This window comes from Juglans regia, chromosome 14, assembly GCF_001411555.2.
Source record: "Juglans regia cultivar Chandler chromosome 14, Walnut 2.0, whole genome shotgun sequence".
Classification (NCBI taxonomy): Eukaryota; Viridiplantae; Streptophyta; class Magnoliopsida; order Fagales; family Juglandaceae; genus Juglans; species Juglans regia.
In genome coordinates this window covers 3,589,451-3,614,987 of record NC_049914.1, presented here as the reverse complement: position 1 = coordinate 3,614,987, position 25,537 = coordinate 3,589,451, and the positions used below count along the sequence as shown (strand labels likewise).

Sequence of the window (25,537 nt, the reverse complement as noted above, 5' to 3'; positions counted from 1 at the left end):
TTCCAAAAGACCACACAACAGTACATAGAGGCATACACTGATGCAGATTGGGCAGGCTCAGTTATTGACAGGAGATCCACGTCAGGATACTGTACTTATGTATGGGGAAATATGGTCACATGGCGAAGCAAGAAACAGAATGTGGTTGCAAGGAGCAGTGCTGAGGCAGAATATAGGGCTATGGCTAACGGAGTTTGTGAGATGCTATGGCTAAAGAGAATTCTTGAAGAACTACTTATCAAAAAAAAAAAAAAGAGAATTCTTGAAGAACTAAGGATGGCAGTGGACATGCCAATGAAGTTGTATTGTGACAACAAAGCTGCCATAAGTATTGCTCAAAATCCAGTACAACACGATCGCACTAAGCATGTAGAGATTGACAGACACTTCATAAAGGAGAAGATTGATAGTGGCGCTGTTTGTATGCCTTTTGTTCCTACTACTCAACAAATAGCTGATATCTTCACCAAAGGCCTTTTCAGACCTGTTTTTGAGTTCTTTGTAAACAAGTTGGGCATGATAGATATCTACGCTCCAACTTGAGGGGGGGTGTCGGATTTCTAGGAAATAATTTGGGAAAGATTTCTAGGAAATAAGTTAGGAAACTTTGTTTTAAATATGTCAGATTTCTAGGAGATAAATTAGGAAGTTCTATTTTAGATAAAATCTGAAATAGTTATTTCAGATTTTAGATATTTCTGTTTCCTGTTTTATAGCCTAGGAATTTGCTGATTTGATTTCCTTATTAGGTGGCCCTCCTGATTTGGTGGCCTTCCTCTTCTATTTATATTGTAAACGTTTCTGTTGGAAAATAATAAGAATGATTATTCTTCTTCCCAAAAACTACACTAAAAATAAAAAAACAGGACCAAACTACCAAAACAAATAAATACAACATCGAAGTTAACTATTTTTTAACATCCAAAATATTGTTAATAAACACAGTCACATTATAGAAGTGACCAGGTTATTGAGAAGCCAATATTTTTGTCATACCATGCCTAGATCTTTGAGCCACCTTCAATTTGATGAATCAACAGAAACATTTCATGCTTAAGCTAGCCTAAAATACTCTTTTTATATGGAAGCCAATTCTATTCAAAGTGTCAAGGGGCACAACCCAAGCATATAGGGTGTATACAAGAGAGAGCACCCAACTAGGAAGAATAGGGGAAACAAAAAGATAAAACCTCAATATAATTGAGAAAGCCAGGACCATTCGAAGAAAACCTCAGATGTAAAGAGTTCTTAGCATAATGGATCTAAGCTCATCCACTGTCTTTTGCAATTTTCAAAGTTCCAGGTATTATGTTTATTCCACAAACACCACATTAGACACAAAATACTTAGAAAAATTCTTTGCATCCACCGGTCTACCAACAGACACTTCCCACACGTTACGTGGCAGCCCGGTTCAATAAACCGGTCCCTCTCGTTCCCTCATTCCCTCCCTCTCGACGAAGACCAAAATCAAAAGCTAGCAGATACACCCCCCCCCCAATGCCCTCCCACTTGAGGAGAGAGAGCTGAGGAAGGAGAGAGAGAGAGAGAGAGAGAGAGAGCTTGATGAGAGAGAGAGAGCAGAGGAAGGAGAGAGAGAGAGAGAGAGAGAGAGAGAGAGAGAGAGAGAGAGAGAGAGAGCTGATGAGAGAGAGAGAGAGATTTGATGAGTGAGATAGCTTGATGAGAGAGAGAGATGTAGTGATGAGAGAGAGAGATGTAGTGATGAGAGAGAGAGAACTGGTCTGCATTTAGAAGAAGAAGGAAAAAAAAAAAGAGTAATGCCAGCTAAGGTGTGCTACGGATCAGCCAATGGCTGATCCGTAGCACAGCTCAAATACTTATCTATCTTTCCTCAAATTTACAGCAAATCATCTGGTAGTGCTGAATAAGCAGAATAGTTACAAGCTTGCTGGTGTTGATTAGCTGAGATCTAAAATTAGCAACCATGAAAATTTTCTTGTTTTTAACAATTTGAAGGCTTCAATGCAAGTTTCAGGTAAGAAAGGTATTCAGCTTGAACTAATAATTTGTGGACAAAGGAAGGCGTGCTATTTGTAAGCTAGTCAAAGTATCTATGAAGTGTTGATACCAGCTCACATGAATGTTGGGTTTGCTTTGCTTCTAGCTTCCCCAAGGTATGCCATTGAATGTTATGTTACCTTTTCTGGAGCCTCAAGGCTCTAAGTTAGCATTAAATGTTATTTTAATTTTTTTTTTCTTTTACTTCAAATCATATAGGATTATTTTTGAGTTCAGGTAAATTTTAACATGCATCCCTGCCGTTACAAGGCTAGAAGTAACGGCATTCTCAGCAAAGATAACAGAATTCAAGCTTGGTTGTGTGTACATGCTTATTATAAGTAGATGTAGATGTGAGGGTGCAAGAAGTTAAAGTGTTTCAAATAATCTATATCTCCAATATACTTCAAGTATTACATTCCGACTCATTAAAACCTAACACCACCTGAACAGTTTTATAGTTCAGAAAAATAGAGATTTGCAGCTGTGTACATAACAGCTTCTCAGAAAATACATTGTCTTTCCATTGTGCAGTTCTGCAACAAGAGCACTCATTAAGAATGAAGAAAGATAAGGGACTTATTTCGCTTTTTCTGGGATAATTAAAGGTCATATAACAGATGAAACGCTTTTTCTAGGATAATTAAAGGTCATATAACAGATGAAATTTTTAAACTCAATGATCAAGAAGAATATTTTCAAAACACTGGCACTCCTCTGGTGACATGAAAACAGTGAAGCTTGGTCATATAAACACAGAGAGAGAGAGAGATTATTCAACAATATACATACCAACACCCATGGAGATCAGCAATATCCTTGTTATTGAGTAGACCTTTATGCGTAATTCAGGCAATGCACATCTTTTAAAATATGATGTAATCAGACGCACAATTGAAGCAGCATGTGGTAATAGCTGACTGCAAATGAAAATAGTTATATAGGCAGAAAGTGAGCATCTACATAAAGAATGTTGAGACGTTAGTAGAACCTTTTTAAATTATGATTAGAACTTTTTCTAGCAAGAATCAAGCTTCAGCGGTAAAGCTGAGAAAGATTGTCCTCAACACGCTTTATACATGGATAGTAGCTCATGATACTGTGCTTTTATTCTAGCTTTTCAGAGTTTTTGAATTGCTGTTTCTCTTGTCTACTTCCTATGTGCTAAGATTGCATCCCAAGCATTTCTCTATACATGTATAAAAAACTCCGGTTTACCTTCGTGTACCCTTTATGACAGCACTGAGCAGCTCTAAACTATATGAGTGCAAAACTGGAAGTTCTGAACAAATGAGCTCTTGCTGCATGGAAGTCATGAAGGGCAATAAGGCATGTGGCAATGATCCATCCACCATCAGCACTCTCTTGACAAGGACTAATAACGATTGAATGGGGACATTTACCTGCTAGCCAAAATATACTATATGTCTTAAAAATCCAGCATCTGCAGTTTTAAGATCATCTAACGAAACAGGTCGATACCCTTAAACATTAAAGAAGTATGCCGACTAGATGCATTCCTATTTTTCTTTTTCTTTTTTTTTTATAAGAGATGCATTCCTATTTTTCATGAAAGCATCTTAAAAGAGCTAATCATAACCTGCACAGGGTACGAACTTGTGAGCATTGTACAACAGCAGAGCATCAGTGTAGAGACACTGGAGATTAATAATCTCTCAGACCTCCTTGTGGGATTGTCTGAGACTTCTCCTGGCGACGTATGACCCCCTAAGGGGGGTGGGGGTTCTTTTCCTGGTGGAACCAATAATCTCCCAGCTTCATTACGTGTAGTTTCTGCAACATCTGCAACTTATCACTTACAATCCTTAAAACTAGAAACAGCACAACCAAGATTGCATTCAAACTTACCTTCTTCTAGACCTTGGAAGGTATCATTCAGATGGGCATTAATCAATAATAAGATCTTCTGCATCATTAAGGACCAGCTATCTTCATCTCCTCTTGATTTTGGCAATAATGCTAGGCAATGAGCAAGCTTCTGATTGTTGAACACCAAATAGATTCAGAACCAAGTTTGCATACAACCAATAGTTTTCTTGTTAAGTCATGTGAAAGATACAGATCATACAAAGCAAAAACAACCATGTTACCTTCAGCATATCAGCACTGCATTTTCCTGACAAAAGTTTTGAAGCAATTGCAGCTTCCGTCTGCAAAAGTATTTAGTACTCACCATGAATGAATCAACAAGTCAAATCTAAGGGTTTTGTAAAGGGCTAGAAGTCCAGTAAAAAGGAAAATTGTTAGGCTTTTAACACATAAACGACAATGAAAGCTGATAAAATAAGGTTTATCTCCACCATGTCACTAAATTTATGACATTGCTTTCGGATCAAGAGGCCATCAAGGATCATGCTGTCAATTTTTATGAGAAGTTGTTCAAGGAAGAATATTCGTGGAGACCAAAGCTAGACAGATTGTCTTTTGAAGCAATCGATCCAGAAAGTGCAGCATGGATGGAGAGAGTTTTTGAAGAAAATGAAGTGCTAGATGTCGTCAAAGGAATGGCTAAAGACAAGGCTCCGGGTCCGGACGGGTTTTCTATGGCTTTTTTCCAAGCATGTTGGAACAAGTGAAAGAAGACATTATGAAGGTATGTCTGGAATTTCATGCTTTTATGAAATTCGAGAAAAGTATCAATGCTACTTTTATAGCTTTGATTCCTAAAAAGGTGGGGGCAGTAACTATGCGGGATTTCAGGCCAATTAGTTTGGTTAATGGGGTCTACAAGATTATATCTAAGGTGCTGACCAATCGAATGAGTGCAATAATGGGAAGAATTATCTTGAAGTCACAAAATGCTTTTGTGAGAGGAGGACAAATACTAGATTCATTTTAACGGCTAACGAATGTTTGGATCACAGAATTAAAATGGGCGAGAATCTGGAGTTTTGGTTAAATTGGATATGGAAAAGGCTTTTGATCATGTTTGTTGGGAGTTTTTATTGTATCTACTTGGTCGTTATGGTTTCGGTGAGAGGTGGTGTAAGTGGATAAAGCATTGTATCTCTACACCAAGGAGATCCAATATCTCCTTTCCTATTCTTGTCATGGATGCATTGAGTAGAATGATTGAGGCGGTGGTGGGAGGTAGCTTTTTGTCTGGTTTTGAAGTGGGCCGTGATTCTCAGAGTAGTGTGATTGTTTCTCATCTTCTTTTCGCCGATGACACATTAATTTTCAGTGAAGCCAATCAAGAACAACTTCGGTCTTTAAGAGCTCTTTTGCTATGTTTTGAAGCTGTGTCGGGGTTGAGAATTAACTTAACCAAGTCTGAAATAGTTCCGGTGGGCTCAGTGTCAAATATTTCTGATCTGGCCACTATTTTGGGGTGTAAAATATCGTCGCTGCCAATGTCATATCTTGGTCTTCCCCTGGGTGACTCGCATAAATCTGTTTCGATTTGGAAAGGAGTGATTGAGAAGATTGAGAGGAGAATAGCCAGCTGGAAAAAATTATATTTTTCTAAAGGGGGTAGAATCACTTTAATCAAGAGTATGCTGTGCAATCTTCCAACATATTTCCTTTCTCTCTTTCCTTTACTGGCTGGGGTTTCTATGAAAATTGAAAAGATATCTAGGAATTGGGATAAGGTATGTCAACCGATTTCAAATGGTGGTCTGGGTGTGCGTAACTTGAGGCTTTTTAATAAAGCTCTTTGTGGGAAATGGTTATGGAGATATCATTTAGAAAGAGATGCTTTATGGAAAAATGTGATAGATGTTAAATAAGGGGGTATGTGGGGTAGTTGGTGTTCAAATGAAGTAAAAGGTGCTTATGGGATGGGATTATGGAAGTCTGTTCGAATGGGTTGGGGGGAGTTTGTTAAACATGTCAAATTTGAGGGGGGGGATGGATCAAGAATTCACTTTTGGCATGATTATTGGTGTGGAGAGTTAACTCTCAGGAATGAATTTCCTTCTCTTTTTCAGATTGCAAGGCAGCAAGATGCAACTGTGGCTGATTCTCTCTCTCTTTTGAATAATAGCACTCAATGGACTGTTGACTTCGTGAGAAATGTAAATGATTGGGAAGTCACTGTAATTTCATATTTTATCAGCAGATTATATGAGTTTAAGATTGTCCAAGGAAGTGTAGACAGTTTGTTGTGGATTCATGAGAGAAATTTCAGATTCTCAGTACTCCTATTATAATGCTTTAACCTGCCAAGGTGTAAGTGATTACCCCTGGAAAAGTATTTGGAAAGTTAAAGTGCCAAATAAGGTAGCTTTCTTTTTTTGATAAGTAAATAAGGTAGCTTTCTTCTGTTGGCTTGTGTCTCATGATAAAATTCTGACTACAGAAAATCTAAGAAAGAGTGGTCTTTGTATTGTTGATTGGTGTTCTATGTGCAAGAAAGATGGCGAATCAGTTAATCACTTGTTTCTCCATTGTGAGAAGGCTAAAAGTTTGTGGAATGTCATTTTTGGAAGGATGGGTATTTCTTGGGTGATGCCAAAGCATGTGGCGAATTTACTAGCTTGCTGGAAGTATGTTGGGCGGTGTCTACCTATTGCAGCCATTTGGGAAATGATTCCTTCGTGTTTGATGTGGTGTCTATGGCTAGAAAGGAATGGGAGATGTTTTGAAGACAGAGGACGATCAATGGAAGAAATTAGGGAATTTTTCCTTGAAACACTATGTCTATGGGCTAAGGCTTTTGTAATGAATAGTGATAAGTGTTAGAGTTTTTCTAGTTTTTTCTTTCTTTTTAGTTGCTGTACGAAGGTATTTCCTCTTGTATTTCCTATTTATGGTAATAAAACTCTTATTAATTATAAAAAAAAATGACATTATATAGGACATATGTCCAGGCAACCATTATTGAATTGCCAATTATCTACAGTCAGAAGTATATGATTCTAATATGAGGTGCTACTGCTTTAATTATGTTTTAGATTGTACAACACCGAGTCTGAAACGGAAACTATAACAGATATGAACCTTGCTTTTCTTTCATTTAAAAGATAAAGGAGTTGCAAAGTACTTTTAGAATATGGTGTCAGTAATTCAATCTATATCAGACTATCCAAATTACATTATCTAGGTTCCACTAAAAAGGGCAAATTAAAAAACTTGGTATGTATTGGGATGCAGCCTTTACAATATTTTTTTTATGTAATTGAAGATTTTATTTAGAAAAAGAAAGACTTTTTTTTATAAGTAAAAAAGAAAAAGAAAAAAAGACTTACACTGTCATAATGACTTGCACTCTCATAATGACGATGTATGGAAGATGGAAAGTAAGTTATAGCAGTGCATATTAACTGAACTGCTCCTTCCTGCATGCACCGGTATGGAGATGATAAATGAAACTTGAACACAGAAAACTAGGTCATATGACATGTTATGATGGGAACATCAATGACAGACAAAGATCATATCTTCATGCAACCTGGTAAACTAAGTTTAAAGAAATAATTTATTCACATATGCAGAAAGTAAGGATCTTGAAGTAGAAAACGCATCTCTGATCCCAACTAATTTTAAAAAGAGGCTTTTGCTGTAAAGTTTACCACGGCGCATACATATGTGGGGAGTGTGGGCCCACACCCACATGCATACGTGTGCATGCACGTACGCGCGCGCGCACGAATGTGTGTGTGTGTGTGAGAGAGAGAGAGAGAGACTATACATAAGCTCAAACACATTTTTTATATGATATGGAACCTCACCAAGACAAAGTCCTTCGAACCCATCCTTGGATATTAAATCCGGATAAACAACCCAACCCCCAGAACCGTGTATCAAGTAACTTACAGAAGCTCTCAATGCAGAATCGAACCTAGAATGTCTGAGCCTACAACTCAACCCAAGCTCGCCCTTTAACCGCTAAGTTGGACCCTAACTGGTTTCAAACACAAGATAGCATCAACCTTTATGTTATCCATCTATATAGATGGTAGCGACATCCAATGGACTCATCAAATATCTGGCAATATTACTGATATGCATTTGATACTCAGAAAACACCAGGACAAAAAGGCTTCAAGCACACAATACCCCTCCTAGCCAATTATTTAACGATTCTATCAAATCTAATTTCACTTCCAGTGTTGAATGTAACAAAAATCATGACACGATGAGATAAAAAGATAGTGTTAAATGACAATAAAAGAGCTTGATTCAATTGTCAGAGGAAATTGTTTCATTGACAAATTTAAAAGAAAAGGAAAAGTGTGAATGCATGGATTTTCCCAGGAAAGCCTGAGGCCTGAAGCAATTTTTAAACGAATGCTACTTACCCATATAGCCTCTGAGCTATCATAATTTAGCAGCTTCAAAACTGGTTGAATGAGTTTCACAACATGGGAAGTCCCATCCTTCTTTTGACTTGGAAATCCACCCAATCTAACCCCGGGGAAAAAAAGGCAAAACAAGTTATGAAACTCACAATATTTTTTTTTGATAAGTAAAATAAGTATATATTCATCCAAAAAGTGTCAATTACAAAGAAAAGTTCTACTGCTCCCATCCTAACTAGGTGGGAACATTAGAAACTAGAAACTCATGAAATTCCATGCCATTAAAGTCCACAGCATGAGCCCAAGTACAAAGGGTCCTAAAAAATAACATTTTTAGCTCCGCTATTGATCACTAACAGCTACAGGCTATAAGCATAGCAGACTCGCATCAAGAACAAAGTTACAGTTTGGAACAAACAATTTCTTGGAATATAATTATATAAACCAATATAGGGGCCATGCATCAGTTATATGCCAGCATTCTCCGAAAATTATTGCGCAATAGAAGTTAGACAACAGATAATTATGTGGCATGAGATATTTACATTTTAAATATTTTCCCTCCGCACACCTTTCTTTCTCCTCTCATGCATGCATGTAATCCTTTCTCCGGCGCTTCTCGCCGGAGTTGATTCTCTGTTCTTTCACCCTTTCTTCTTCTTCTTCTTTTTCTTCTTTTAGTTTCTTTTCTCCCTTTTCCCACTGCTGTTTTAATATGGATGTTGATGGAAGCTTTACGGTAGAGTCTAAAACCTTCAGCTTCATGAAGGTGGCTGCTAATAGCTTTCGTATTACGGAGAGGAGCAGAAGAATGGTCTTGTTTCTCTTCATTAATGGGACGTCAGCTTCATGATTGGCAAGGATGGTAGAGGAAGCTCTTGCTTCACGTCGGTGCCAAGAGTTTTTCAGAAAGTTGTGGGTGGGCAATGGATTTCTCATACTCCAACGCCACAAAAACAGTAGGGGTTGCTTTTTGCGCTTGGAGGAGTTTTGGAATGGCAGGAGGAGGGGTTTTTTTTATTGTTCTTGAAGGTGAGAAGGGATGTGGATGGGAAGGTTTTTCTTACAATGTCAAGAAAATGGCTAGCCTATGTTAGGGTGGTGTAGTTACAGAGAAACCTTCTCCCTCAAATTGTGTCTCTTTTGCTTCCGTTTTGAGGTCACCAGCAACCTCTCTGGCAGGAGGCAACTCTGCCATGGTGTCGAGGGGCAAGGAGATCTGTGTTGCAGGTGATTCTCATTGCAAGGGTAGTGGGACGTCCTCTGTTGAGTGTACAAAATTGGGGGCAGTGGAAGGTATTTTGTGAGTTGTCAGAGCACAGTTGTCTGGTGTATTTGAGGAAGTTTCAATGTTGATGAATAAAGTGGATGCAGGACATAGTTTGGTAATGGAGGTGGGAAAGGAAGAGGGAGTTTCTAATCTGGGCCAGGGCTTGAGGGTGCCCGTGTGCCCACAATCTGTGCTAAGGGAAGTAAGTGAGTCTGTGGGCCTCCAACCTGAGCCCACCAGGCCCAGTAGGCCCGACTCTTCCTAGAGAGCCAAGGGGCTCTCTCGAGCCTGTGAGTCCCAGAGTCTGGGCCGTAAAGGCTCCTCCCCTCTGGCGGTTGACCTAGCTGCCTCACCGGCGGCACAGAACCCACCGACAGTCACCGGCGAACATACGGCGACAGAGAAGCAAAGCTCCCTGAGGCAGAAGGTGTAGGCTGGTGTCGCCATTTGCACCCTGGCCTCGGGGACCTTGCCGGCGACACAGAACGAGCCTTCAAGCTCGTCTATGGCTCAAAAAGTGTCGATGGCCTCACCCAAGCCTTTGGTTAACAGAATGGACTCACCCCCGACAACTGTGAGAACCACTTCGAGCTCGTCGGCGACACAGAAAGAGTCGTCGTGCTCGCCTGTGTCCCAGACAGTGCCAATGGCCTCATCCAGGCCTCAAGCTAATATTTTGGGCTCGCCCCCGACCTCAGTTGGGAGGAAAATCTGCATGGAGGCTTCGACCTCCACTGGGCTGCCTTGGGTCGTGGGCTCAGACATTCCCTTGCACCCTTTTGGTCCCTCTAAACTCTCAGATGTTCTCATTAGGGCTCAAGGATTGCCTTCTTCTTCCGATGTTTTGGAGACCCCTTCAATGGTTCTGTGCACTGTGGAAGAAGGGGGTGATGAGTCATCGATTGAAAGGACTCTCTCAGATGATGAGTCTTCACACGGTTCTGATCTACAGCTAGTTTGCAAGGAGTTTGGAGTTGACATGGATCTGGGGGATCCTGGAGACATACCTAGTCCTCTATGCTCATTGTCACCAGTGCCTTTAGGGGATGGCTTACAACCTGATTGGGTATTACAAAAGGTAGATGTTCTTCGACATTGCCTTAAGATTTCATGCGAAGGTTATAAGGATCAGTTTAAAGCCCTCATCATTGCCATAGAAGCAGGACAGCCACATCTTGCTAAATCTGCCGCTAAAAACGATAGAGAGCTCAAGAGGCTTGCTTGCTCCATTAACTATGATGCAAGAGAAGGAAGTGGGAGTAGGGGAAGACACAATGATAGGGTGAACCTCGATGTTCCATGAAGCCCAAGATCCTTTCATGGAATATTCGGGGCTTGAATGATCCAAGCAAGCGCCTTAGAATAAAGAACTTATTACGGGAATGGAAGCCAGATGTGATCTGTTTGCAAGAGACTAAGTTGAAGTATATCGACAGGCACTTAATAAGAAGCTTGTGGAATTGTCCTTACGTGGGATGGACCAACCTTGTCTCTAAGGGTGCTTCAGGGGGCATATTAGTGTTGTGGGATAAGAGACTAGTCAATTTGGTGGAGGATTTTGTTGGCGCATTTTCGGTAGCTTGCTCTTTCTCAAATGTAGAAGATGGTTTCGTTTGGAGGTTCTCAGGTGTTTACGGGCCAAATCTTGACAACAAAAGACAACTTCTTTGGGATGAAATAGCTGGTTTGTGTAGTTGGTGGGACATCTTGTGGTGTATTGGAGGCGATTTCAACGTCACTCGGTTTCCGAGTGAAAGATCAAAGGATTCCAACATGGGCTCAGCCATGGCTGATTTTTCAGCACTCATTTTTTAGATAGAACTGGTTGACCTACCTCTGGCAGAGGGAGATTTCACTTGGTCTAACAGGAGGGATTGGTCTAGGTAGGTTCATTGTCTCTTCCTCTTGGGAGGTCCACTTCCCCAACCTTTGACAAAAAAGGCTTTCCAGACTTTGCTCCGATCACTTCTCCCTCTAATTAGATTGTGGGGGTCTTCACAGGGGACGGAGATATTTTAAATTCGAGAATATGCGGTTAAAGGTTGATGGATTCTCGGAGAAAGTCAGATCATGGTGGAACTCCTATCAACTCACGGGCACCCCTAGCTTTATTTTGGCTGGGAAGCTAAAAGTTTTGAAAAATGATCTAAGGAAATGGAATTTGGAAGTCTTTGGAAATATTAATGACCAGCGACTTACTCTCTCTCAAGAGCTACAGCAATTTGATGTTAAAGAAATGGGGGGGACTCTTTCGAAGGATGATAAAGCAAGGAAAATGGTAGTAGTTGTTGAGCTGGAAAAAATAGCCTTATGGAGGAAATCTCTTGGAGACAAAAATCTCGGGCCCTTTGATTGAAGGAAGAGGATAGGTGCACAAAGGTTTCCATAGAGTTGCTAATTCCCATCATAGAAACAATGCCATTGAGGTCCTACATTTGGAAGACAGGGTTTTGACGGATAGCGTTGAGATAAAAAATCACATTGTTCACTTTTATGACAAGCTTTTAACAGAGCAATATCAATGGAGACCCAAAGTAAACGGACTAGATTTTGATTCAATTGATCAAGCAAGTGCAGCTTGGTTGGAGAGGTCCTTTGAGGAGGATGAGGTGCTTAGTGTTCTTAACGGGATGGCCAAAGATAAAGTGCCAGGTCCCGATGGCTACACAATGGCTTTCTTCCAAACTTGTTGGAACATTATCAAGGAGGATCTCATGAAAGTTTTTCTCGAATTTCACTCTTTTACGAAATTTGAGAGAAGTCTAAATGCCACCTTCATCGCCCTTATCTTGAAAAGGGCAAGGTCGGTGGAGGTGCACTATTTCCGGCCCATAAGTTTTGGTGAGTTGGGTCTATAAGATCATCTCAAAAGTTCTTGCGAAATGACTAAGTGAAGTTATGGGGAAGATCATCTCGAAGTCACAAAGTGCATTTGTTAAAGGAAGACAAATTTTTACTCTGTTCTTATTGTTAATGAATGCTTGGAGTCTAGAGTTAGAAGTGGCAACTCAGGTCTCTTGTGTAAATTGGATATGGAGAAAGCATTTGATCATGTCAATTGGGATTTCTTGTTGTACATTCTTGGCAGGCACAGTTTCGGGGAAAGATGGTGTCAGTGGATAAAATATTGCATCGCAACCGTTAGTTTCTCCACTTTGATCAATGGTACCCCCGAAGGTTTCTTTCGCAGCTCTAGGGGTTTGAGACAAGGGGACCCTTTATCTCCTTTGTTATTCATTATAGTGATGGATGTATTGAGTAGAATGTTGGAGGGGGTGGTGGATAGGGATTTCATCTCGGGCTTCTCGGTGGGTAGTTCCTTGCATGAAAGCATATCAATCGCTCATCTCCTTTTCGCCGATGATACGTTGATTTTTTGTGACTCAGACCCCGATTAGATTCACTCCTTGAAAGCCCTCCTGTGTTTTGAAGCTGTCTCAGGCCTCAAAGTGAACTTATCAAAGTCCGAGCTAGTTCCAGTTGGCTTGGTTAATAATCTAAGCGAAGTAGTTGCCATCTTGGGCTGCAAGGTGTCATTCTTGCCTATGAAGTATCTGGGACTTCCTTTGGGGGCTCCTCACAAATCTAAGGCAATGTGGGATGGGATTGTTGAGAAAATTGAATGTAAACTGGTGGGTTGGAAGAGAATTTACTTGTCTAAAGGCGGTCGAATCATGCTTATTAAGAGCACACTTTCTAATCTTCCAACATACTTTTTATCTTTATTCCCTCTGCCTGCAGGGGTGGCCAATCGACTGGAGAAGATCTTCTGTGACTTCTTGTGGAGAGGGCTAGAAGATGAGAAAAAATTCCATTTGATTAAATGGGATAAAATTTGCACCCCTTTGTCTTGCGGTGGTTTGGGGATTAGAAAATTGAGAATCTTCAACAAGGCTCTACTTGGAAAGGGGACGCTCTTTGGAGAAGCATCATCAATACTAAATACGGGAGCATTTAGGGAGATTGGTGCTCTAATGCAGTAAGAGGGGCCTACGGGGTGGGTGTTTGGAAATTCATTCGAAATGGATGGGAAGACTTAGGGCAGGTTTGGGACATCAAACAAAACACAAAATTCTCATCTCATCTCATCTCATCATTACACCTTTTTCAAATCCCCATACAAAATATAATAAACAATTCAACTTTTTCAAATCTCAATACACATTTTTCAAATCTCAAAACAATAATAATATTAAAACTTAATATTTTAAACTTCAAAACAAAAAACAAAATTCTCATCTCACCCCTCAAACCTACCCTTACTCGGTAATTTCAAATTTGAGGTGGGAAGGGCACGCGAATCAAATTTCGGCATGATATTTGGTGTGGCGATGTGGCCTTGGAAAATGCTTTACCCTCACTTTATAGGATTGCGTCAGACAATGATGCTTCTATGGCTGATAATATGAGCATTTCCGCTAATTCTCTTCATTGGTCCGTGAGTTTTTCTAGAGCTGTACAGGACTGGGAGGTGAACGACATTGTTGATTTCTATAATGTTTTATACGCATTGAAAGTACAAGCATGTAGGGAAAACGGACTAATATGGACACACACCGAGAACAAGAAATTTTTAGTCCGCTTTTATTACAAGTTTTTGACGGTTCATCCCACCAATACCTTTCCTTGGAAGAGCATTTGGAGGAGCAATGCACCCCTTAAAGTTGCCTTTTTTTGGCTGGTTGGCATCCCATGGGAAGATATTGACTATTGATAAATTGAAAAGGCGAGGCCTCTACTTAAGCGACTGGTGCTTTATGTGCAAACACAACAGCGAATCAGTAGATCATCTACTTCTCCACTACGAAGTAGTCAAGGCTTTATGGGACGACATCTTCACTAGGCTTGGTATTGCATGGGTTATGCCCAAGAGGGTCTTAGATTTATTGTCATGTTGGAGAGGGATTAGGGGCCACCGCCACATTGCAGTTGTTTGGAAGATGGTGCCTCTATGTTTAATGTGGTGCACATGGATTGAAAGAAATGGTCGATGTTTTGAAAATAGGGAACGCTCTCCGTATAGTTTTAGGGCATTTTTCTATCACACTTTGTTGCTTTGGGCTTCTTCTATTGTATTATATGAGAGGAATTTTAATGACTTTTATGCTACTTTCCGTAGCGTGTAGTTTGTAACTAGGCTTTTTCTTGTACACTTCCTTTGTACTTGGGCATTGCTTTTTTACGTGGATTAATAAAACTTCTTACTTATAAAAAAAAAAAGACAACCAATAACCCAGAGGGGAGCCCCATAAGCCATTACCTTCTATTTGAAATCTAAGAAGGGCGAGTAATATTTCCAAATTAAACACACTCAAATTGACCCATCAATACGACCACGCACTCACATTCTCATTAGAAAACCTGTTAAGGGTGTTCCCATAATTCTAACATCCTATTTAGAAGACTTACAAACCTCATCAAGAGTTTTGAAAAACTCAAGCTCCAAAAAATTGTAAATTAGATGCACTCCCACATGGACAGCTTAGCAAGATTGAATTCAAAATCAATACCATATGAATTTCATTCATGTTTGGCTTGTTTGAAGTTTCATCACTTATTCGTGAAACAATTGTTTATTTGTTAGCATGTTGAAAGGGGCATCTTGGAAGACATCGTAGAGGTGAAATTTGGAATCTTGAGTGGTATGAACTACCGATGTTAAAGCAATAGTTTCTATTCCAGCAAGTTTCCCTATGATTGGACCTCAGTTACTAGCCGCCTTCATTGTGGGAGATTTTGAGTATCTTGAAGTTAGATGCTAATATTTTTTCTGCTTGGGTGTTTCTCTTTTATACTTCCTATGTTCTAAGGTTGCACCATCATATAAAAAACTCCTTATAGCTCTTAATTAGGTATATTCTCTTGTATACTTCCTGTGTACTTGGGCTAATCCTATTTTAGTATCAATAAAATTTCTTGGACTTATAAAAAAAACTCTTAAAGATTCAGTGTCCACCATCATGTAAAAAACTCCTTACAAGGATCTGAATGTATACACAATCCACCAATTCCATGCAACTCCAAAGTACATTGTACGACAGTCACAGCTCAAGACATATAAAATATTTTTTTTTTATAAGTAGCTCAAGACATAAAATATATTTTTATTATGATTCTATGCTGGGAAAAAAAGGGAGACCTAACCTTGTGAACATATCTGACAGCGAGGCACAAGAAGCCACCTTCACAAAATGAGAATCTGCTGGTGACTGCTTAAAACAAAAGATATAGTAACATATTAATATAGAAATTTTAGAAATTTTATGAACTTTTAACTTTAAGCATTGTTGTAAACTCTAGTTAGGTATTTCTCATGTATACTCTCTGTATACTTGGGCTTTGCCTACTCTTGTGAATAAAATACATTGATTACCGATCAAAAAAAAAAACTTTAAGCATTGAAATACAAACAAAATTTCAGCAATTTAAAAGACAAACTACAATCTTCAATTGCAAATTTCTCATAATTTTTTTTTTTATGATGGGGGGGACCATCCCATGGCAGAGCCGACCCACACATGGAACCTAAACCCTTGAGGAAACTAGCACAACAACTCACCGCCATGGCCTCCCACTTAAATCGCAATTTGATCCCAAGCGGAATCGAACCTGTGACATGGGGCTCACGCACACAAGTTCGCCATTACCACTTGGGCTACCCACGGGTAGGTTTTCTCATAATTTATTACTCTATAAAAGACTATAGATTTATTTAGCATTTTTTTCTTGTTTTCTAAACCACATATTTCAGATTACCAATCTCAACAGGTGGGTAGAAGCTCATTTCCATACCATATATGTCATATGAAAAAAGAAAGTGTATGCATACAAAATAGAAGCAAAATGGTAACACGAATTTCCTAGAACTTTGTCCAAGAAGAAACGTTTTGTTATTTTTTGTTTTTAGATTTGGTAGATTTGACAGGTGATGAGTCGAAGGTCAGGTTTGGTATGAACAGTGGTGCGGGGATCAACTCTTGGAGATAACTTTCTTGGCTTTGTTTAGTATATAGAGCTATAGAATGCTTAGATAGCAGAACATTCGCATATTTCCGATAACACGCTGGAATATTACATTTATAAGATCAACGCATGATTGAGAGGCGAAGTTAATCTCTTCATTCTTTAGTTGTTTGTATTAGGTTGGGTTGAGAGGAGGTAGTGTGAAAAAATCTGTTGGATCCCTTCCAAACGACGGACATTCAAGAACAAATCTTTTTACCACGTGTTCAACCCTCAAGTTCGCTCTTTGTTTCCTTGAAAGTGTGTTTGAAGAAATAGAGCTCCTTTGAAGGCATCATTTTTGTTTGAAAGGTAGCTTTAGGGAAGATTTTGATGTTTGGATAATTTGAGAAATAGGCAGGTCATAAGACAGATTGGTGTTGTGCATGTAAGCAGAGCAAGGAAAGCATTGATCATCTTTTTCTTCGATATGAAGTGGCCAAGGAGTACTGATATCCATCTTCCATTTTTTGTGATGTGTCAAAGGCTTTGTGGGATGAGGTTTTCGCTAGGCTTGGCATTGCTTGGGTGATGCCCAAGAGGGTGGTGAATCTTTTGGCATGTTGGAGAGGGATTCAAGGAAATCGTCAAATAGCTGTTGTTTGGAAGATGGCACCTCTTTGTCTCATGTGGTGTATTTGGAACTAGAGGAATGGGCGCTGTTTTGATAATAAAGAACGCTCGGTGGAAGGGATTAGAGCCTTCTTTTTCATACTTTGTTGCTTTGGGCTTCGGTTATTGTAATGGATGGGATTAGCCTTAATATTTTTGTTATGTTTTCAGCTTTAGCTTGTAATTAGGTGTTTTTCTCTTGTATACTTCTTGACTCTTGTTTACTTGGGCTATGCCTAATTAAGTGGTTTTAATAAATTTCTTACTTATCAAAAAAAAATTTGGGGCATCCAGTGGATCTGCTGAAGCCCATTTGGAAGTCAAGCAAATTAGAAGTTTGAAGGATGATATCTTTAAGTTTAATGTGGTGTATTTGACAGGAACATAATGCTCGAACCTTTGAAAAGTACAAGAGATTGATTTTTTTTTTTTTTTTATAAGTACAAGAGATTGATAATAGAGTTCAAAGCCATTATGTTCAAATCCCTTTATGTTTGGATGGTTGCAACTCTAGCTACTCTAGTTTCTAAAATTCATTGCAATTTGTTCCTTTTTCTCTTCTATTAGTAGTGTTTGTCCTCTTGTAATTCCTATGCACTCAGGTTGCATCACTCTACACTCTTGATAAAATTGTTTCACTAAACAAAAATAAGAGCAGAAACTTTGGATGACCACAAGACACTAATATGACAATTATGGTGCATGATAAAACTAAGCTCGTATACCTGAATAAATGGTAGAAGCTTGTGGAACCAACCATCATATGATGCCAAGAAACGATCAGAACTGCATTCTTGACAAGTCACACCCAGTAAGCAGATTCCTGCCCAGCATTTATCTGGCTAGAAAGGAATCATACAATCCGATGAGTACTTATCTGACGATGATTTACAGCCTTTTGGTAAAATGAAAAAAGATACAGAATTCATCTTTCATTTCCATTTCACATAGTATGGACTATTCCTATGGTAACTTAAAGAAAATAATTATCATCCAAAACATAGTTTTTGCATTGCTCCATTCAACGACATTGGTCCCATGGCCTCCATTCAACTCTAAATCTAGCCCTATCAGCATTGATAAAAGGTTGAGAATCCACCATTAGTAGAAGCCTAATATATTCATCAAGTGCACTGCAAATAATTTGACAAAATTCATTAATGCAATTTATATCCATCTATTCTTTCTTTCACCCAGAAAGTTCTTAGAATCTCTAACATATATTTTACTTTCTTTTACATTAACACACATATTCCATTTTTCATATATAATCTCCTCTACTTCAAGCAAATATGGCGGACATGGAAAATGTTAGGATGTCATTTGAGAATATACGCTTTTGAGGAATAGCTACAACCCATCCACCCTAAACATGGTAAAGAGATCATTCCGGGTGCAGTTGGATGCCCCCATCGCAATCGAATCCCTCCTATGCATTTCACACGCCAGAAGTAGGACATCAAAGAAAATTGGAGCCCGCACTGCTGTCACAGTGTCAGATAATTCCAGCCAAAAAACCAATGGATGCCACCACTGAGACCTTCGGTTTCTCTTATACCCAATTTGAAAAGTTAATACAAACGCAAGCTACTTTTTAAATCGTCCCCAACTTGCTTGAAATCAAAACGAACATTATCCAACCAATTTTTCTAAGCCTTGTACAAATACAGCACTTACACCAATTGAGCATTTAGGGGGAAAAAAACAAAACCCATTTCAATTAATCATAAAAACAAAAACTTAATTAATATCTATAAATATAAGCACTTTTCAAAAAATAAGTAAAATAAACGTAAAATTTAAATAGAAGTTTATTGATGAACACCATAGCGTGAGAGACGAGCAAATCCAAGCGCTCGACCCATGAATCGACCGCGGATTTCCAGTTCTCGATTTGCCTTTGATTCGTAGATTCACCGAAGGAGGACTCGGAGAGGAGGCCTTGCGTCTTTATCATCGAAACGACGGTGGAGAGCCCAGCAGGGTTCCGAAACGGATGTGCCTCGTCGGGCAAATGCTCTTTGATAAGCGTTCGAAGGAGGCGGGGCTTCAAGGAGACATCGTACATGTTCTTGACGTGATTGAAGGCCGCCATCGGAATCGAATTGAAGCTCGAGCTCAGCGATGCCAAGAGAGGATATGTGTGAAGGGTTTAAGGGGTTTTCCGTTAAACCCTAGATTTGGTAGCCGTTGTTAAGTTTGCGACCTATTGTAAAAATTAGTGGAAAAACGATGTCGTATTGTAAATTTGGATGCGATTGCTACTGGCCAGTGGCATTCGATAGCCAAATGGCACTGCATCAGATCAATGAGCTGTATTGGAATAGTGGAAATTTTAAATATGAGCTACAGTATTTCCAATGCTTTCTTCGTATTTGGAGATGCAACGTTATCTTCAAAAGTAATATTATATTTCAAAATATTATATTCCAAAATATTATATTCCAAAATATCATATCCAACTGCTCCATAACATTTTCCACGTTTTTCATTTTCAAAAATGATATTTATTTCAAAATATTAGACCCACATTTTTCACAATAATTTAAATAAAAATTAAATTATTAATTAACATAAAATTAGTATACTTATAAAATATAAAAAAAAATTAAAAATATTATTATTAAAAAATAATATTATATTATTATTTTGAATAATTTAATGTGAGATTATAATTTGAATGGTTTTGAATTTATGAAAAATATATATTTTAGCTAGATTTTAGTGATGAATTTGATAAAACTAATGACAATCATCTTTGTTGATGTCGTGTTGCGCAGGCTTGGACAACTTTACACAAATAGTGCTCGGATCGTTACCTGCACAATAGAAAAAATGAGGGACCTTAAGATCCGTTGTACCTTTAACGTCTAAATTAGTTTTGATGTAAGAGACGAAGAGAAAATAATGATGAAGAAGGGTGTGAAAGTTAACATGTTTGTTGTAGGTGGTGTTTATTTATACTTGGCGATTTGGTCTCCACGATAGTGGAGTGTTACTTGTAGAAGATTGTTCATGCCGCCTACTTGCAGAGCTATAAAAGCACTTTAGGCTTGCCATGTGTAGTTAAACTATGGGTTGCATTAAATGCGATGAGCCTTATTCTCTAAATTTTATTAATGCTCGGTGTGAACTATCTTGGATATTCCTGAGTTGCATTGAATGCGACATTCCTTTTTTCTTAAGACTCCATATTTGTCACTTCTGAGTAGTGATATTTCCGGTCGTCGAGTTCATGTGTTTACTGGTTAGTGGTTTTTAGATTGTCTTCTTTATCGTATGTTTCTATCTACTCATTCCTTTGATTTGGCCCTTCAATATATCCGAGGCCCAACCCGTTTCCCATGTTTGGATTTGATCCAACTCAAGGAATAACTCCCTCCACACTCTTATCACCAACCAATATTATTTATTGGACACTCCATGAGTTCATAAAAGATGACGATTTGACTTTTGAGTGAATTACATGCTTTTTTTAAAATAATAAAAATATTTTTTATTTTTTATTCCACATATAATGTCGTGCGTCCTCGAAATCTAAATAAATACATCAATCACTTAATTAACTAGTTCAAGAAAAATTAATAAAAATATTCCTTCCAATGTGGGAAGTCCGATCATATAAATAAGACAGTGGTTATGACATTATATTATAGATTGATTTCTCTTTCAAAACTTAATACTTTACTTCCTATAAAAATAAATAAATACTTTGCTACATCACAAGCATTCATATCACCACACCCTCGTGTTAGACAATGTGCAAAATTAAAAACAAAAAATCACGTAGATGTTGGCACACGTGTTTTGCGAACTTGATCTCATTAATTATATCTATCAATTTCTCAATATTGTCTTTTCATATGTTATATTGGCATGTGATTCTTGAATCCCCGCACGTACATCGTCTATATGACAAGCGATTGTTGATTCTAATCAAATTTTAAGGCTCCGTTTAGATAGTAAAAATATTTCATCTCATATTATTATTAAAAAAATTTTAAGTTTTCATACAAAATATAATAAACAATTCAATATTTTTAAATTCTAAAATAATAATAATATTAAAAATAACATTCTAATAATATTTTATTCAACTTTCATTTAAAACTATATCATCTCATCTCACTATCCAAACCACACCTAAAAGCAACAACTGAGTTTGCTATGAACCAATCATGCATATAAAGATAAATTAAATCCAGTATCTTAGTATCAAAGGGTGTAAGAGGGTGGTCAATTTCGGAAAAAAAAATCATTTAACTTTAAACCGTATTTGAGGAATTTAAGTGAACAAAAATGTTATATGCAGTCATTTTTACGTACTCTTTACGCACTCCATTGATATGATTGGCTGTGTCATTTTTTTAATATAAAATAATTATTTTGACTAATCACATCAATAGAGTGTATAAAAAATACGTAAAAATGACTGTATATATATAGAAGAACTCTTAAGTGAAAGAGATAAATGTTCTCTTACTTGAAATCTTTGAAGATATTGTAAGAACTTGAAATCTTTGAAGATATTGCAAGGTTTAGCATTGCCATTATCATTCATTAGAAGAAATTTCCATTAACATAAAAGCTCGGTTAGGTAAAACTTTTGACCTAAAAAGAGGGAAAGATATAGTAATGCAATGCATGGTGGGTCTTCAGGTGGCTTTGTCTCCATGATGGTTACTTTAAAATCTTTATTGACATTGAAAGAAGCAAGAACAAATCAAGTCATGGCCTAAAGTCCCCGTAACTCTCGGCCTCAAAGCTTCTTTGCTATCATTAATGTCTGTATTTTAACTCCCAAACCAACCACTCTCCCTCTCTTTCAAATCAACTCAACATAACAGAGATGAAATATGATGATTAGAATTTGAAAAAGTCTTATTGCAAGCGATTTTTCGCCAAATCGCATACCAATATTAAATGTAAGGTATTCTTTTATTTTTTTTGTAATAAAAAAGCTGTGTGAGTGTTGGTACGTGATTTAGTGCGCCAAATTGCTTGTGCATAATAATTCCCTTAAAATTTAGAGTAGACAACATGAAGATAAGCACTGCAATTTGAGGTTATGGAAGAAAAAGAACATTGCATTTGAATGGTGAAATTATTTATTCTCATCATTATAATTTTTTTAAATTTTTATACAAAATATAATAAACAATTCAACTTTTTGAAATCTTAAAATAATAATAATATTAAAAAATAATATTTTATTTAATTTTTAATTTTTGTCTTAATTCTTCTTATCTCAATTTACTATTCGAATCGTAACATACATTTTCCCCATACTCATGAGTACAGGCTAAAGAGTTTTTGAACCTTCGTGTAACCCCTCACACACTTTCGGTTGGGGCTCGGTCCCCTGCCATCGGATTTAAAGCTTGGATTTTTCTTTCTATTTTTTTCCTTTTTTTCATGACTTCTCTTTACTAATATTGGTAGAAAGAAAAATGATATTTATAATTTTAGAGCGTGTAAATTAAGATTATATTGATGAAATCTTTAACCCTTTTTAATTTTGATGATGGAGTCCACTTTTTTTAAAAAAAATTACCCAAGACTTTGTTCCCGTATTTCACATTAGCAGGGAAGAACATAGAGATACCGATTACTAGAAACAAAGGCAATTGAGTAAAAAGAACATGATACATAGGCCCACCCCAGCGCAAGTCATGCCTTGATCGAGCACTTCTAGTCAGCATATTGCCCTTCCAAGTTCCAACTTAAAATGCTTCTTCATTCGGAAACTTCGTCGCAGGCCTCTCCTTGGCTTTAATGGCCAAACCAAAGTTTCATCTCCTCTCCCTGTTTTTCTTCCTCAACATCTTGCTATGCTTCTTTCATGGTGAATGTTCATCGCAGCTTGACCTAGAGGATGAGCCGTGGCTCAATGAAGAAGATGACGAAGTGGTCATGGTGCAAACCCACCATGATTCTAGAAATAGATGTGACTTCTCTATTGGTAAATGGGTTTATGATCAATCCTATCCTCTCTACGACACAAACTGTCCATATCTTAGTGCTGCTGTGACTTGCCAAAAGAATGGACGCCCGGATTCTGACTACGAGAAGTGGAAGTGGAAGCCCCAAGGTTGCTCTATTCCAAGGTACATGTAAAAAAAGAAAATGTATTAGCTAGTTCTCATGGTTTAAGACATAGAAATGACTATCTGATGTAAATGAATATGGAAAAGGTTTGTGATATATGCCAATGCCAAAAAGCAAAACACATACAATATTTTGCATTCTGTCTATATTGTTGACATCTCAATTTTGCATTTTCTTTCTATGTTACATCATGAAAAGTAAAGCAATCTAATTTGCTACTACCCAAAAAAGATTATTCACTGCCGAAACTCTATGGAATCACTTGTATAAAAAGTGATCAAAATTCATAGAACCCTTTAGTGCGGTAAGTTCAAAATTCAGGGCATGCATCATATTTTTCTCAAGCAAGAGTTAGCTAAGATGTTTTACCTCGAGCCAAATAGAAGAATGGAAAGAATATAAATTTCTAGACAATGTCTGAGTGTTGCTAAAATATATAGTACATATATACCAATGCTTTGCCTCCATGGTACAGGTTTGATGCATTGGATTTTCTTGGAAGGATGAGAAAGAAAAGAATAATGCTGGTAGGAGATTCTATAATGAGGAATCAATGGGAATCCCTTGTCTGTTTAGTGCAAGGGGTTATTCCAACTGCTCGGAAGAGGGTGATCTACAATGGTCCTACCATGGCCTTCCATGCTATGGTAATTATGTTAATTAACCTCTTGAGTTAGTACATCTATGCCTATGATACATCATTGTTGTAGAAGGTTCAACTTAATTAGTTATTCAATTTTACCTCAAATTAGCATAAGTAGTATAAATCTTCACATACAGGATTTTGAGATATCAATCGAGTTTTCTTGGGCTCCACTTCTAGTGGAATTGAGAAAAGGGCCAGAAAACAAGAGGATCTTGCATTTGGATTTGATTGAAGAGAATGCAAAGTATTGGAGAGGCGTTGATATTCTTGTTTTTGATTCAGCTCACTGGTGGACTCATTCCGATAAATGGAGTTCGTAAGACAAGTTTTGCAATATTCTTTCCTTTTCTTACTTCATCAAATTCTTTGTCCATGTGTTGCATTGATGTGTGTTGGTAAGGCTGTAAGAGGAAATAAGAAATCTCAATTCATGATTCTAAATTAGATTAATTAATAATTTTAGGTGGGACTATTTCATGGAGAGAAATAATCTATTTAAAAGCATGAATCCAATGGTTGCATACGAGAAAGGACTCACAACATGGGCTAAATGGGTCGATCTAAATCTAGACCCTCACAAAACCCAAGTCATTTTCCGGAGTATGTCACCTAGACATAACAGGTACAATGAAAATTATACTCCAAATATACTTGATTTTCTTTCTTTATCTTGAAAGTAAATTTGAGCAGAGATGTCCTTTTTTTTGGCAGAGAAAATGGATGGAAATGCTATAATCAAAAGCAGCCTCTAGCTTTCTTTAGCCACCAGCATGTTCCTGAACAATTGCTAGTGTTACAAGGGGTGTTGAGAAGGATGAGATTTCCAGTATATCTGCAAGATGTTACTACTATGTCAGCTCTTCGGAGGGACGGGCATCCTTCTGTGTACAGAAGGGCAATGACCCAAGAAGAGAAGCAGCGTCCAAGGGACTTTTCCTCAGGCTCTGACTGCAGCCATTGGTGCCTCCCTGGGGTGCCTGATATCTGGAATGAGATGTTGAATGCCTTGCTCAAACAAAGAGCTTTGTAAGAAAAGTTAGGTAAAGTCGTTAGAATCACTGATCTGCATAACTTGGGTTTGTTTTGTAATCTCTGAGCCTGTGATGGTTACTCATAGGATTGTGTCTCATAATCTTTTATGACAGTGTGTTAATCCGTGTGATGGAGGAACTTCCTCCAACCCAGTTTGAAGAAAACTCTAATAATGCTCTATTTGTCTGAAAAATGACACTAATTTCCAAAATTGAACAATGTGTTTTATTTTAGAAATACTAAAAGTTAGTCTTTAAGAATGTCGCAAACTTTTATGCAGTAATATATAAAAATAAACAAAGAAAATATAGATGTTTTAAATAAAACTTTTTCAAGGCTTATTCTTTCAAATAAAAAAGGCTTGAAAGAGGATATTTTGGAGCATAGGGTACCAGCTACCTAAGTTTGCCAGAAAAGGGGGAAATATGTATTAATAGTAGGCCATTTTGCAATCATATTCTTTGGCATTCACTTTTTGCAATGGTTGCTGTATACATCTCTTAGATGCCGGCTACCTAACACAGTGCACGCGAGAATGATGGTTAGTTATGAATTGGAACGTGCACATGCTCCAAATTG

The 25,537-nt window shown here is 37.8% G+C and overlaps 2 protein-coding genes across 3 annotated transcripts in view; one reads left to right on the top strand and one right to left on the bottom strand.

Moving 5' to 3' along the window:
- LOC109007380 (proline-, glutamic acid- and leucine-rich protein 1) overlaps nt 1–19,373 on the bottom strand; it is a 33,647-nt gene extending 14,274 nt beyond the window's left edge. The window contains exons 1-10 of one of the 2 annotated variants that reach the window (XM_018987037.2): nt 18,998–19,373; nt 17,898–18,014; nt 15,703–15,767; nt 8,289–8,394; nt 7,236–7,325; nt 4,134–4,193; nt 3,892–4,021; nt 3,623–3,816; nt 3,241–3,425; nt 2,815–2,942 (exon numbers count right to left, since the gene is read on the bottom strand). In XM_018987037.2, the coding sequence (XP_018842582.1) occupies nt 2,815–2,942; nt 3,241–3,425; nt 3,623–3,816; nt 3,892–4,021; nt 4,134–4,193; nt 7,236–7,325; nt 8,289–8,394; nt 15,703–15,767; nt 17,898–18,014; nt 18,998–19,267 (1,345 nt within the window). In that variant the 5' untranslated portion in view covers nt 19,268–19,373. The remainder of the gene's footprint in view (nt 1–2,814; nt 2,943–3,240; nt 3,426–3,622; nt 3,817–3,891; nt 4,022–4,133; nt 4,194–7,235; nt 7,326–8,288; nt 8,395–15,702; nt 15,768–17,897; nt 18,015–18,997) is intronic. The other variant, XM_018987038.2, reaches the window with a different exon arrangement.
- A 3,471-nt stretch (nt 19,374–22,844) lies between these two features.
- LOC109013969 (protein trichome birefringence-like 36) lies at nt 22,845–25,169 on the top strand. The gene is made up of 5 exons (XM_018996253.2): nt 22,845–23,279; nt 23,756–23,927; nt 24,061–24,242; nt 24,390–24,548; nt 24,638–25,169. The coding sequence occupies exons 1-5, from the start codon at nt 22,948–22,950 to the stop codon at nt 24,954–24,956; spliced, it is 1,164 nt and encodes a 387-aa protein (XP_018851798.1). The 5' UTR covers nt 22,845–22,947; the 3' UTR covers nt 24,957–25,169.
- Nucleotides 25,170–25,537: the final 368 nt, after the last annotated feature.